Source organism: Bombus pascuorum, chromosome 15 (genome assembly GCF_905332965.1).
Source record: "Bombus pascuorum chromosome 15, iyBomPasc1.1, whole genome shotgun sequence".
Lineage (NCBI taxonomy): Eukaryota > Metazoa > Arthropoda > Insecta > Hymenoptera > Apidae > Bombus > Bombus pascuorum.
The window spans coordinates 5,034,270-5,048,637 of NC_083502.1; the positions used below are offsets into that span (position 1 = coordinate 5,034,270).

A 14,368-nucleotide genomic window follows, 5' to 3' on the forward strand; every position below is an offset into this window, starting at 1 on the left:
AGTACTGATACTAGGAAGTGAAAATCAATAAATTAACACGCGGCTAAAAAACATCGACATAGAATTCGAGATTGTGTTCTCGTATTTGTTAACGATCTATAAACTGCTGATTTATCAAATTTATGTTTTTACTGGAACACGGATACACATAAAATTATTTTATATATTAAATATTCCAAGAAGTATTGCATTTTGAATATTTTATGTATGTTTGCATAATATGTGCATTCTGTACATTTTGTCTTTTCTAATAATGCATAAATATTCGTATTCTAATAATAGAACGATTGAACAAGTAAATAATTATAATCAGTAAATCTGACAAGTAAATTACACTAAAACAATAGGGTGATTATTTTTGCTTTTTGAGACAAAATCAGATTTAAAAAATGACTTGTAGGGTTGTTTTAGTTATACTGAATATCAACAGATAGCGTACAAATCGACATAAAATTGTAAATTAAGTATGACAGCTTGGATTAATAAAGTTAAATTATTATAATCTGGGATCGTCCTTGGATAAGATCAGATTACAATTGATGTAACATGATTACATATCATAAAATTTCGATCATATATTATAATTATGCCTACTATATTTATGTTCTACGAAAATACGAGCAATATGTTAAAATTTGTGTAATATCTAAATAAAATAAAATATACGGGACTGTACGAGGTCTAACAAGTTCTACATTAATAAATTTGCAATAATCTAATGTTACACACATTTAAAAACTTTAGACTTTCAATTCATTTACCTTTCCAAAATCATCCATTCATATTGCATCTAACCTCCATGATCTTCATATTATTCAATAATAGTCGCATTAATTATAATTTTTTCTTTTTGAATTGTTTCCCTTTTGGATTGAAATATAATTTGGTATAACAAACTTAAAACGGGAAGGTTGTTCGTTATTGAACTTCCGCGCCACGATGACGCATTTACTACGCGTTCTGCAAGTTGTTGACCAGAGGTTAGGTCCACTGTAATATCCAGCCATAACATAAATAAATTCTAATGATGTATCGCTGACTGTTACAAGTGACAAGGGGGGAACGGGGCAAGAATGTTGTCATTTTTACGAAAAATTTCACTGGGGGGAAAGATAAGAGATGGTGTGCCGACGAACGACGAAATGGAGGCTGTTGAAGGATATCTGGATGCGAAAAACCAAAGTTTGATCTCGCAGTCTGACACTGAGCTAAAGGAGTCCGTTTATGGCAAGTTCATATTATAAATCGAATACAAATGAACCGATTAGAATTCTCATTGAACCAATTTATATTGATTATTAATAACAGTTTCTATAGAAGCCCTTGTTTAACCGAAAGTTGTAAACAAGTTAGTAACAATACACCTATTTAATGACTAAAAATTTTGCTAAAAATTAACCATCATTGACATTACATATTTTGTACTTGCAGTTGTATAAATTTCGCTTATAAAGTTATTTGTTGTTTTTTTTGTAATTAATCAGAAGATGGGTGACATATTTTAATGCAAAAGGATTCACTAGCAATCCATTTATCTTATCAAAACTTATGGAACTTAAAATCACAGATTTGTTAAGGACAATCAAGGATCCAGAGAAACCACAAACGTTGGAGCAATTGGACGTTGTTTATGAAGACTGTGTTGAGATTTTGAGGCAAACTCCCAAAGGAGTTTCTGTAATTCGCATTGAATTCAATCCAACAGTGCCCCATTGTTCTCTGGCAACACTGATTGGCTTATGCATTAGAGTGAAATTAGAGCGTCATTTAGTAGCCCTTTTTAAACTAGATATATACATTAGGAAAGGTGCACACTCTACAGAACAAGAAAGTGAGTACAATCGATCGTTCCATATATAATAATTACCAATTTATCTTAGTGTATATTAAATGTTTTATATTTCAGTAAATAAACAAATAAACGATAAGGAAAGAATCGCAGCTGCCATGGAAAATCCTAACTTGAGAGAATTGGTGGAGAAATGTATTCAAGAAGAAGAGTGAAAGCCTAGCTTTTTTGTGGTGCATGGGTTTCATTAGGTTCAATACTGCTCATCTATAGTGGGTTATCTTCATACAATATTAGTATATATAACGAGGAAGACACAAACACAACCTTCATTTTAGTGCAAGAGAATGTACTAAAAGAAAACATTTACCGAGGATTCTAGAGAATACAAATACAATTTTATATTTAATTGTACAAAGTTAATGATGCTATAAATATATGTATAGCACGGTTCTATAGTTACTCTAAATGTAACATTTTATACACGTATTACAAATCTTGAATAGAAATAGAAATCAATTACTATAAGTTCAATTGTACATATACTTGATATAAAAACATTTTTTATTCAACAACCAATTTCCATTGGTAATACGATATTATAGTAACAATACTAAAAATGATTCAAATTGTTGTAAATTCTGTAGTAAATATACTTTGTATAAGAATTCCTTCCACTTTATTCAACAATTGATTCCCATTATCTTCTATTACTAAAAATAATCAAAATAATCCAAACGTTATAAAAATTCCTATAAATTCAATAGTAAGTATACTTCTTTTGTTCAAAAACAAATTCCCAATATATTCTAATACTAAAAATAATCCGAATATCCTGCTCATTGTAAATATATTTGAAAATATTCTTACTCTATTTAAAAATCAACACCTAAAATTGGATACAATTTAAGTATAAAGATAATCCAAATGTAACGAGAATTCCTATAAATTGCAAACATCCTTGATTCACCATTCTTTCTTCATTAAAAAATCATATTAATACTAGAAGTAATCCAAATAGCAATAGATACGTTCATCAATGAAACCTAACGAGTCTGAGCAACGCTAAACAGCGGAAGGACAATTCCTTAAGGAGAATCCAATTACCAGCTACGGATTGCAACGCGAGAAAAACGAATTCTAGCTCCGAAAGAGTTCGAGGAAGCTCACACGAGTAACGGGCAGGAGGGAAGCGACCGGTGAGAGGTGCCGGGACAAGATGGGAATTATCCAGGGCCCCTTTCAGGCCCCCGGAGATGCTCCCCAGACACACTCGAGTGGGAAGAATCTGGGTTACTCGAGCCAGAAGGGAATGTGGGCCGGCTATATACCGGTTGCCTGCTCGTACATCGCAGTTCATTCTTCTTTCTCGTCGCGATCGACAAGTCGTAGACGAGCTTAAGTACGTTCCCCATTGGCCTAAGCGAAACCAAACTAATACCAATCTATATATACGGAGCCCACGAAAGAAGTTCTAGTTATACTCTTTCGTATCTTAGTATCTTTATTGACAATTTACTCCTATCATTGACTTTTTGGGTAGAAGATCGTCAAGGGTGAACAAAGGTCAACAAAGTGTCCAGAAGAAGATTCCCTTTAGGTAAGTGCACCTGGAGAAATCGAAAGCGACTTCGTGAATCGAACGGTCGCGTTGCTTGACCCGCGCTATGACTCTCCGAGCTTTCTCTTCGATGGTCCTATCTTCTAACTGATTTTCGCGCGTTTCGTCGCGCGCATTATGCCCGCAGTGATGGTACGTGACGGTTCATTGCGAGTTCAACTATCATCAATTCTCATTGCTTTCACCTTTTAATAAAAATCTTGGTGAATGTATCGTCCCACGTATTTAGAATGTTACTGAATTGTAAAATAAAGTCAATAAAATTCTAAAATTTTTAACGTATATAAATTGAAAATAGTATTGTAGAATTTATGCAACATAGCAAATAAGTAGCATAGTAGAAATACAATATAAAATTATAGTTTGATAAATTCATCTTAACTAATTATCAAATAATCATTTAGTATGTGATTGTTTAGAATTTAGAATTTTCCAGATTCTAATAATGACGCTTCAAAATTTAAATTTTTCATTTAAAAGATTTCCAATGTTATGATAATAAAAATATAAGTTTTATCACTAAGTAATGACATAATAAATGATTATTTAATTAAATAAAAAATAAAAATTATTTTTTGTCATAATATAAAATTTTGGGGAGAGAAGTTTGGACAAATACGATGCGTCATTGTTCGAACCTCGAAATATGTTAGGTTAGCTAAAATAAGATATTGTTTACCAAAATTGTCGTGGAAAATTTTGTATGATATTACGTAATGAAATTAGCAAAGCCTAATTTGCGATTCAGTTCTTTGTTTCGATATCAAATTAAAGCCTCCATTTTAGCAAACAAAAGCGTACATAATTGATACCTTCTTAATTAACGACGCACTCTCAATTACCTTTACTTAATGATTTATGCTCAATTAGCTATTTCACAGTTTTTCATACGTACCTCATAATATTGTTCTCGAACCTTTTAACCAAATTCACACTATGTATGAGATTCAGCTCATTAATTCTCACGCTTTCCATATATGTATGCATAGTTTAAGAACAAGAAATTTAGTTAATAAATACTAATTATATCTTCTTTGTTCTTTGAATTCAAACGTAGAAGTTATTAACAAAGAATTTTACTGTTCATTTTTTATTCTCTAAGAAGAAAAATTTCTGCATTATCTTTGGCTATCGTTGCTTGCCTCATCTGAGATTTTTAGGTAAACACGTTTGTTTTGAAGATCACTCACTTTCTCTCTGATTCGTGAGAGGCGATGGGGTTTATCTTTGCGAAGGTATATACTTTCCTTGCGTAAGATTTCCACAAGTCTACGCAACGATGCAACTTGTGGAACACGTGAAGTATTACTTCGGCCGGGAATTCATTACGATATCCTCCGTAAAAGGAGAAAAAAGAAGCAAACCAGCTTTTACGCTCGCGATTTCCATCACGAAACTACTTGTCTGACTGAATCGAAGAGAAATTCTCTTCCTCATTGAACACGCCAAGCAAAAGTTTCTGAATTAAAGATCAATTTTTTTCCTAAACTAATACTTCCTTATTGAACCATCCATATATGATAGCTTACATAAAAATGTTTTCAAAAATTATTTTTCAAACGTTAAAAAATGCCTTATATAATAATAATGCTTATATTAATAATAGAAGAATATCGTTAAATTACATTAGAAATGAATGTTTAAATTTTTACCGTTTCCATTCTTTAATGTAATTGAAAATAATTAAAAAATGGCAATTAGTCCACCAGAAAGTTGAAAAAATATTATAAGACTACTTAAAAATTGTTTGATGCATTAACTGCTCATTGTAAGTCATTGTAAATTACATTAAAAAATGAATGTTCCAGTTACAGCTTTATTTCTTTCTTAATGTAATAAATTTAATGTAATTTGAAATAATTGAGAACTTACAATTAATGCACGAACAAATTTAAATCATTGTAAATTACATTAAGAAAAGAAATAAAGATGTAAATGGAACAGGTGTCACCGGTGACCCACATGTCATTAAGAACGCATTTGCATAAGCATGGTTTTAACACACAAGTGAGAATACCTCTGCATATGTTGACGTTGAGTATATGGGCACCCGTCGATGAATCCATAATTTCGTTCGACATTCAGTATACATATACTACCAAAAATTCATGCACAAACGAAACATGTCACAAAGAAATGGAACACGGATGAAGCAACGATCCTCGATCGATCTGGATCGGGCGAAAGTCGAAATTGAAGCGGCACCGATTTTCTTTATCCTCTTTCTTTATTCGAACGCATTGGCACGCTCCTGTCTCGTTTTTGTATCGTTGTACTCGTCCCGAATACGCGTATGCAGCGGGCTTACAGACAGACGAGGAGCCGTTAAGAAAGACGTAGAGCACACAGACGACCACGTAAACCGGACGATATAAAGCCGGCCAGATAACGGTTCCACGAGCACATACGCGGATACAAAATAAAGCCACGATCTCTCCCTCTTTCTCTTCCTCTATTACCAACGTGCTTCTCACCCTTTAACTAGGGACTAACTTACACCCAACCCTTAAAATACATAAAAATATTAGACAATAATGCAAAAAATATAACTATAAAAAATCTTAATGAACTTTTTAAAAATATTATCTTGTATGGTTAAATATAGAAGTTACAAAAAATATTGGCATTGGTATTTATGTACTAAGTACAAACTAGATCCAACTATATATTATATTATTTGAAATGTAGAAGTTGATTAAAAACATTCTTTATTAATGGTATATATTTTTTGCCACATTTTTTTGTGATTAGATAGATCAGTGTGGCAGGAATTGAAAAGTGAAAAATACACATAATATTTAATGTAGTATCAAATATCAAATATGTGTATGGTACTCTGAAATAAATCCCTGCTTAGATTTCATTTCTATGCACAGAATGCACACATGAAATATCCAAAGTAAAATGAATATTCTAATAGATAAAATAAATCTCTGCTAAGGTTTCATTCTTTTTATTGTGTTCATAAAGATATGGATTTCCATGAACATCCTCATAATTAGTAGATTCGTAGAATTAATTCGTAAAATTTCTTAATCTCTGCGTGACAGGATAGCAATAAAATTCTTGCGCAATAGATAAAAAAACATTCTGTCGAAAGCCTTATCCGGTATGTCGAGCCCGTTTAACACCTTGCTTCCGGAGAATCCTTAACGAAAGCGTAGGGTCGTTTAATTGTAAGCCGCAATTGCTAAATGATTCATGCATCGGTCACAACTCGTTTCTTCATCTCAAAACTCTAATTAGTGCAGTTCGTAACTTTCACATATAATTATTTTGTTGCTTAGTATTAAAACAGGAGGATTCAAATCTTATCAAGATAATTAAATCTGCAGAAATTCATGAGGAGATGACTGGAAAGCCGTATTGCGTCAAATAATCATTGAAATGACTCTTATAATTCAATTGATCAAATATTACCTCTAACTGAGTATTATGCAAATTTGCAAGACTGGTGACCTTTTATAAATACATATATTATATGCATTACATGAAACACAAGTTTAAAACAAATCTGAATATGTACATAGAAACTACAAAATACTTAGAGCAAGTATATATTTCATAGAAATTATAAAAGTATTTAAACAAGCAATTATTTATTATATATATTAATAAAACTAAATACTTGGGATCATCTTTAACACTTATTATATTTAAAATTATTATACTAATCTTTTACCAAATATATCTTTGCAATAAGTACCTTGAAATTTCATACATCATCAGATTGATTTCCAATTTTACCAATACAATCATGGCAGTCGTGCCTCATTACAGTCCTAATGAAATTTCAAAATGTAATGTCAATTATGTAATACGTACAATACATACATACATGTGTTCTATGATAAAAATTGAAAGACTTTTGTGAGTGATTGTACATTAAAATTTCCTCTTCTGCGGTCGAGGATCATTTTATACACGAAGTTTCTTAGTTATTTAGTTTATAATTGAATTATCTCTTCCGGGACAGCATTAACGTTTCTTCAATCCAGGTGAATGACCGCTGACACTAATTTTTAGCGAAAGCCACGCCATTAAGTGCGGAGCTTCATTAAGTCCGCAGCGGCGTGGAATCCTAAATAAGAATCATTGTTATTCAATATGATAATCGAATACGAACTACTTAACGCAATGGCGGTACATTAACTACTTCAATTATATGAATTATGAAATGGAAAGTACGCTGATTGCAAAAGTAAATATAATTATATTTTAACATGAAAATGAGCAACTTCCTTCTCATTAAGTCATAAACTCTCATCTTAAGGAATTAATCTCCTCTGAATGGTCGCTTTCCAGTAAATTTTTTGCTCATAAAAAGATTATAAAACGTAGAAACTATTTAATTTTTGTGTATGTGTTTTAATCAAAATACCAAATAGCTAATATCGGTATTATGTAAGATAGAGATCACATCTGCTACATTCTCAAATTTCTAAACAGAGCATAGTTCTGCTTACTATACAGGGTAAATATTCTATCAGTAACTAATTAATTCAAAGAAAATGCCGTCAATTAATATTGATAATGATATTAGATCTGCTATTAGAAAGCAATAGTGTCTCTGTATTAAAACAGAAATGACTACATGTATATGTACATGTGCAAAATGAAAACAGGAGACTGTAATAGAGATGATTAACGGCATTGCATTTGAATCACCTGTGCAATTTAAATCACATTATTTGAATGTAGCGCGACTTTTGAATTCTTTCAAAACCACCCAAAGTAACATGGCAATTATCAAATTAACTTTGATTCTATAGAAGTTAGATTTATCTAGCTAATGTATTTTATGTGTGTAAAACAGAAATCAACCCAATTCCCAGCAGTTTCCATAGTGTCGCCAATCTGCATACTTAGAAACTATCATATTAAACACAAGGAGATTAAAGTTCTCATATCTTCTTCTAGTTGTTTGTCAAGTTGTCAGTACAGATAACGATCTCACGATCTTCGTGAAATTATATTTCTTCGTACTATCTACATTCTAAGAAACATCACATCTTATGTTACAGAACGTTATTGAGATAATTGCTTCGTATTCAGATAGCCAGTGCGGCTATTAATTGCGGATCGTCTGACGTTTTGTTTTGTCGCGAAGGCGATTTAGAAAGTTGCAACAAGGCAATAAAGGCCTCGAGGAAAGTCGGCGGCACGCCACAAAAAAATAAAGACCTGTTGCAAAATCCTCCAGCATTTTTCTCCATCGTCGTCGTGAGAGATCCTTTCCTCCTTCGTAACTCATAATTCACCGTTGAAAAGTCTCCTTTCACCCTCGACAAAGATTCGTTCCCAAGAAACTTTTACTCGCTAGGCATCCAACGCTAGAAACCATGTTTTCCTGGAACATTCGCTATCTGTTATTTTTCCATTAAACGAGGTCGCCTCGGATATTGAACTTCTTGAATATAATATTTTTTCTTTAATTGGATGTTAGGCGCTTCTCAAGTAGAAAATTACTTTGATTATTATATCAAGTATAGAGATCTGATTGTTTTTTCTCCTTTTGTCCAGGAGCAACAAATATGAGGACGATATGGTTGATGTTGGTTCTCGTCGCCGTTGTGGTGAATGCTCAACGCCGACTGGCCCTGCCTGATCCACGAAGCTGTGCTAATCGTAAGTGTTCATTAACCATAATACATCTTATTTTAACATTTTTACTGTAACATAATAGATGATTATTTAAATATTATTTCAGGGGTACGGCATGCTACTTATAGGGACGCTAGAGGTGTTGCACATTCATACTTCTTCAGTTGGGAGCACCAACCGACTAGAAGCCTTGAAGTAGACTGGCTAGATTCACGTAATATCTGTCGCAGACACTGTATGGATGCAGTTTCTCTTGAAACCCCACAAGAAAATGAATTTATCAAACAGCGAGTAGCAAGAGGTTAATTATAAAAGAGAATGTTATTCTCATTATGTTTACACTTTGAAGTTTTCTTCATTTCTATCTTTATGTAGGGAATGTAAGGTATATTTGGACATCTGGACGTAAATGCAACTTCAATGGCTGTGATAGACCAGATCTCCAACCGCAAAATATTAATGGATGGTTCTGGTCAGGTTCTGGAGCTAAGATTGGTCCCACCACACAGCGTAACTCTGGAGATTGGAGTCACACTGGTGGATATGGCCAAGCACAACCTGATAATCGTGAAGCTGCTCAGGTAATTTATTTTTGTATTTTCTTTTTTTTCAATTTCTTCTTTTGTTTTGCATTTTTGATAGTTTTCTAATACACGGGATTATGTTACAGGGTAACGATGAGTCTTGTTTGTCGATTCTGAATAACTTTTACAATGACGGTATCAAATGGCACGACGTAGCCTGTCATCATAGGAAACCATTTGTCTGCGAAGACAGCGACGAACTTTTGAATTTCGTGCTTTCCAGAAACCCTGGCATTCGCCTTTAAAAGCTTCTTTTTATAGCTTCTGTGAATTCTTGAATGTTCAGTATCTAAGATCTCTTAATCAACCAAGAATAGCAAGGAACTTTTCTATTTCTTGATTTTTAATTTATATGTTATTATGTATCCATTATAATTAAAAACTAAATTAAATCTCTTCGTTCATTCACAATTGTATTCTAATGAATTTATATCCTTGAAATCAATTGAATTAAAATTTTATCGATTAGATATTAAACAATCAAGAATTACATTAGATTTAGATTAACTAGAAGCTGCATATATCTAAGTTTAACTTTTGTACCCTTTTTCTATACAAAATAAAAAGCATTTGCCAATAAGTTTAAAATTGTCCCTTTTTATCCTTAAATCTTGAAAAGTAACACAGTTTTGAATTTTTAAAAAACCTTTATTTTATCCTGTAGTACCTCGCAATTTACACCTTTAAAGCATATTTCCTTGGAGGAAAAGCAAATTGTTTACGGATTTCTTTCAAAGTCTTTTTGTTAGCTTGATAAGGCGTCAAAGCTCTCCTAAGAGCTCTAGTTTTCTTTGGCCTCAGATCTAAAGGCTTGTACTTGTGATTTTTATACAATAAACGCAAGTTTTCCTTCTGTTTCTGATGCATAATAATGTATACCCTAGCTATTGCCTTCCTCACCACTCGGCTGAAATACAAACAAAACAAAAATAAAAATATTAACTCATTCAAATAATTTTTTAATCGTTTAAAACACTAAATACTACTTTTAAGTATATTAATTAAAGATATGAATAAAAACTTTTATTTTCTGCAAAATTGAGTTGAATTATATATATCTTACGAATGTAGAAGCTATATTGAATTACTATGTTGACTTTATGGTAATCAAATTTTTAACTAAAATTAAATTTTGAGGTAAAGTAATAGAGGTTTTATATAAAATATATACATACATTTTCGAAAGTTTAGATGCAGCACCACCAGTAACTTTTGCCACACGAAGATTTGTCAACTCAGTTTTGAGCTCTTCCAGCTGCTTGAGCAACTCATTTTTGTCTTTTGTCCTCAGATCAGTACACTTAACCTTACCCTGAAACGACAACACAACACTGCTGTTTAAATTGCACTTTTACACATTTCGATAATTTCGGCATTCAACACATGTTTCTTTTGATGCTGTTGCAAATGAAAACATAAATTTATAATATCTCCCTAATACTGATTGTCAATTGAAACGAAGTAACATTCAATTTAATTAATTAACATGTTCAAAACATAACTAACATACATAAAAACGAGTGATTAAGCGAAAAATTTTTATTTAAAAATAAAATGTTAAATATCTTGTTAAAGGATTGAGAGGTTATGCGCACGCTTGTCATCAAACGCGATTCCGTTAACAAAAATGTTAAGATATCTTTGCAAGAATTGCAATAGAAAATATTATAATCAAATAACTAAGTAACAATTACGAAGGATGTTTTAAACAAAAAGAGATTTCCACCAATTCACTAACCATCTTGCGATTATTCCTCTTCAACGGAAAAAGGAAACAAGGAAGAAGATCATGAACCAATAAGAGACATTACATGTCTCTAGTGAATAAGTATCGTACTGCGATCTTAGCGTCCTCTGTATTTCCTGTATTTTACTATATTTGAATATATTTATACTTCTGTTAAATAAAATAATACTTTTTCTTATTTTTCTTTACAAAAAAATAATAAAATTAAGATAAATTTATGTTATGTCCTACACTTAGATTATTACAAAAATTAATACTATGTAGTGTAATAACTTTTATACTATCACTCATACGGTAACATCTTCCACAGTGTTACAAAGATTTTTCAGATTTGAATAGGATTTTCTAGGTTATGTTTGAAGAATTAAAGAATTTGAAAGAATATTTTCGATAAAAGTTATGGCAATATAAACTGAGATTAAAATGTGATTATGTTAAATGATTTAGATAACTGGACAGAATATTTTATGTAGTCTATGGATTTAAAATTATTGCAAAATATTAGTACTGATATTAATATACTTGTTATTATGTTTTCGTATATGTAATATCAGAGCTGATAATACGAAAATGAACAGCATTATCTTTTGTTTACTGTCAGTAGAGATTTTTGATCATATTTCCTCGTCTTTGAGAAATATTGTTATTTAACCTTTTTCATTTAACGATGAATTTTGAGAACGATACGCAGAAAGTTCGACGTTTACTTTTGGATGAAGCTCTTGTAAAGGTAGATTCTGAAATAAAAATGAAGAAACAAAAGAATTCATTAAACAATTAACTCTTTATTTAACTTGTTCTATCACAAATCTAAAATTAATTATCTTGATAAAATATTTCACAATATAATTGTGTAAATTGCAAATAATTATGTATTTAAAAAATGTGTAATATTTTTTAAGGGAATCCAACAAAACGAGAAACAGTGCAAAATATGGACAACTTACAAGAAGGGCCATCAGAAAGTTGCAGAAACGCTGCAAACTTTCCAGAAAGATTTATATGTAAACTGTATGGTGCCAATTGGAAAACGAGCACTAATGAAAGGCAAATTGATTCACACAAATGAAATACTTGCCTGCTTGGGTGATGGATACTTCGCAAAGTATAGTGCTTCAGGTGCAGCTGCCCTTTGTGAAAGAAGAATACAAAGTATGATCAATATATTGTGAAGTAACAATAATCTATTAATAATTAGAATTTAATGAATGATAGTTGTAAAATTTTCCTCTAGAAGCTGAAGAAATGCTAAAGAACTTAAACAAGGAAAGAGATTTGTATGAAACTAGGATGATGATGATAGAAAGCAATCTTTTTGAAGATTATGCTGGTGGAGAAATTGTGGAATATTGGAATGAAGATCAAATTACAGAATGGAAGAGTAATTATTCTCATCTATTCTGTATGAATAGATTTATATATTTATCTAAATATCCTTTAATTCTTCTTACAGAAAAACATAGAGAAAGGGAAAGAGAGTATCATCAGAAATTAGCCAAACTTAGGCAGGAAGAGAGGAAAAAGATAGAGACAGAAGATGATTTATTTAATAGGCTTGATCAGCTTGAAATTGAAGAAGAATTAGCAGATGAATTAAATAGGTACATTTATAAACACCCTTATTTCTCTAATTCCTGAAATTTCGAATTTTCTTTAATGTTATTCTCATTAATAGATTAGGAGATGAAGCATATGAACTTTTTGGAGTAGAAGAATTGGAAGAAGGACAATGCTATTATGAATCTGAAAGTTCCTCTAATAGCGAAGAAGAAGAAGAAGAAGAAGAAAAAGAAGATGATTCTAAGGAAGATAACAAACAAGTTCCTGATTCTGATACATATCAACACAAAGTCGAAACTTGTAAAGTTAAGAAATTGGTTTCATTCGCAGAACCAGAAGATCTTTCAAGAAAGGAAAAAGAAAATTTAATGAAAGAAAAGGAGAAAGTATGTGAAGACATGGTAGATTTTAAAGAAGATATTCTTCGGATAGAATTCACTCACTCTAAAAATAAATCGGTCACAAAATCGAATGAAGATTCGATAGAAACACCTGCAGATATTTATAGATTATTTTCTAAACCTAAATCTATCTTGAAAAGATCACCAAATGATTTGCCTCCTGAGCAGTCTGCTCCACCAGAATATAGCACAGAAGACGAGGGTGAAGAAGATGAGGACACTGTTAAACCTTCAGCTTATGAAATTGTAATTCATAAAAAATATATACAATCTTTTAATATACAAATCTGCTTTATAATAGTAATATGAAATGATGGAAATATTTTTATAATTTTTAGGTAGTGAAAGATGTCAAAGAGAAGGATATGTTAGAAGATACAAAGGGAGCTTTAGAAAAGATGGAAAAGAGTATCAATACTAGGCCTGTTAGTAAATTCAAACGAGAGCGTCAACGAAGACAGTCACATATATAGCATTAAATAATTGTTTTGATTTTTTTTTTCTATAACAATTTTTAAAATACTTTATTAATCTAAAGTTATTAACTTTTTATTAGGAATATATAATTATTCAAGAGCATATAATAGTTATTCAATCTGAGGAACATAAAAAGTGTAACTTAAGAATGGATTAATGAAGAAATTATTTTTCATTTTTAACCTTCAGATCTATCTTGATATATTGTAAATGTTCATTTACGATAGGAAATTGCGACATTTTTGTTAGGATACAAATTACTGTGATGATACACTCGGAGAGGCAAATATATATTACCAACTTTCTATAGTCCAGGGTCTAGATAGGATATTGATAGGATCTAATTCAAATTTGGCGCTGTTTGCTTCTATTGTGGTTAGCTAATAATGAATTTCGTAACATAAGTACGTAGTTAGTAATGATCACGTTCTCTTGTTAGGTAAGATTACTTCTATAATTTCGTATAATCTTTCTAAACTTTAATAACCTTAAATAGTGAAAGTACAGAATAAAACTTTGCATGAAAAGGATTATATAATGTTGTGATTTGAACACTCCCTGAAAGAAAGGAATAGAAAATAATTT

The 14,368-nt window shown here is 31.3% G+C and overlaps 4 protein-coding genes across 4 annotated transcripts; 3 read left to right on the plus strand and 1 right to left on the minus strand.

Annotated features, from left to right (window-relative positions):
• Nucleotides 1-956: 956 nt before the first annotated feature.
• On the plus strand, nucleotides 957-2,457 carry LOC132914682 (MIP18 family protein galla-1). The gene is made up of 3 exons (XM_060973997.1): nucleotides 957-1,227; nucleotides 1,568-1,831; nucleotides 1,907-2,457. Exons 1-3 carry the CDS (start codon nucleotides 1,074-1,076, stop codon nucleotides 2,002-2,004), a joined length of 516 nt encoding a protein of 171 aa, XP_060829980.1. The 5' UTR covers nucleotides 957-1,073; the 3' UTR covers nucleotides 2,005-2,457.
• Nucleotides 2,458-3,134: 677 nt separating this feature from the next.
• LOC132914681 (L-selectin) lies at nucleotides 3,135-10,178 on the plus strand. Its single transcript, XM_060973995.1, has 5 exons — nucleotides 3,135-3,389; nucleotides 8,934-9,038; nucleotides 9,121-9,315; nucleotides 9,390-9,595; nucleotides 9,685-10,178. The coding sequence occupies exons 2-5, from the start codon at nucleotides 8,945-8,947 to the stop codon at nucleotides 9,841-9,843; spliced, it is 654 nt and encodes a 217-aa protein (XP_060829978.1). The 5' UTR covers nucleotides 3,135-3,389; nucleotides 8,934-8,944; the 3' UTR covers nucleotides 9,844-10,178.
• A 47-nt stretch (nucleotides 10,179-10,225) lies between these two features.
• On the minus strand, nucleotides 10,226-11,466 carry LOC132914684 (large ribosomal subunit protein uL29). Its single transcript, XM_060974002.1, has 3 exons — nucleotides 11,337-11,466; nucleotides 10,774-10,910; nucleotides 10,226-10,505 (listed from the first exon to the last, which is right to left on the minus strand). Exons 1-3 carry the CDS (start codon nucleotides 11,337-11,339, stop codon nucleotides 10,274-10,276), a joined length of 372 nt encoding a protein of 123 aa, XP_060829985.1. The 5' UTR covers nucleotides 11,340-11,466; the 3' UTR covers nucleotides 10,226-10,273.
• A 145-nt stretch (nucleotides 11,467-11,611) lies between these two features.
• Nucleotides 11,612-13,827, plus strand: LOC132914677 (unconventional prefoldin RPB5 interactor-like protein). Its single transcript, XM_060973989.1, has 6 exons — nucleotides 11,612-12,075; nucleotides 12,248-12,497; nucleotides 12,580-12,726; nucleotides 12,799-12,946; nucleotides 13,021-13,552; nucleotides 13,645-13,827. Exons 1-6 carry the CDS (start codon nucleotides 12,013-12,015, stop codon nucleotides 13,777-13,779), a joined length of 1,275 nt encoding a protein of 424 aa, XP_060829972.1. The 5' UTR covers nucleotides 11,612-12,012; the 3' UTR covers nucleotides 13,780-13,827.
• The last annotated feature ends 541 nt before the right edge of the window (nucleotides 13,828-14,368 follow it).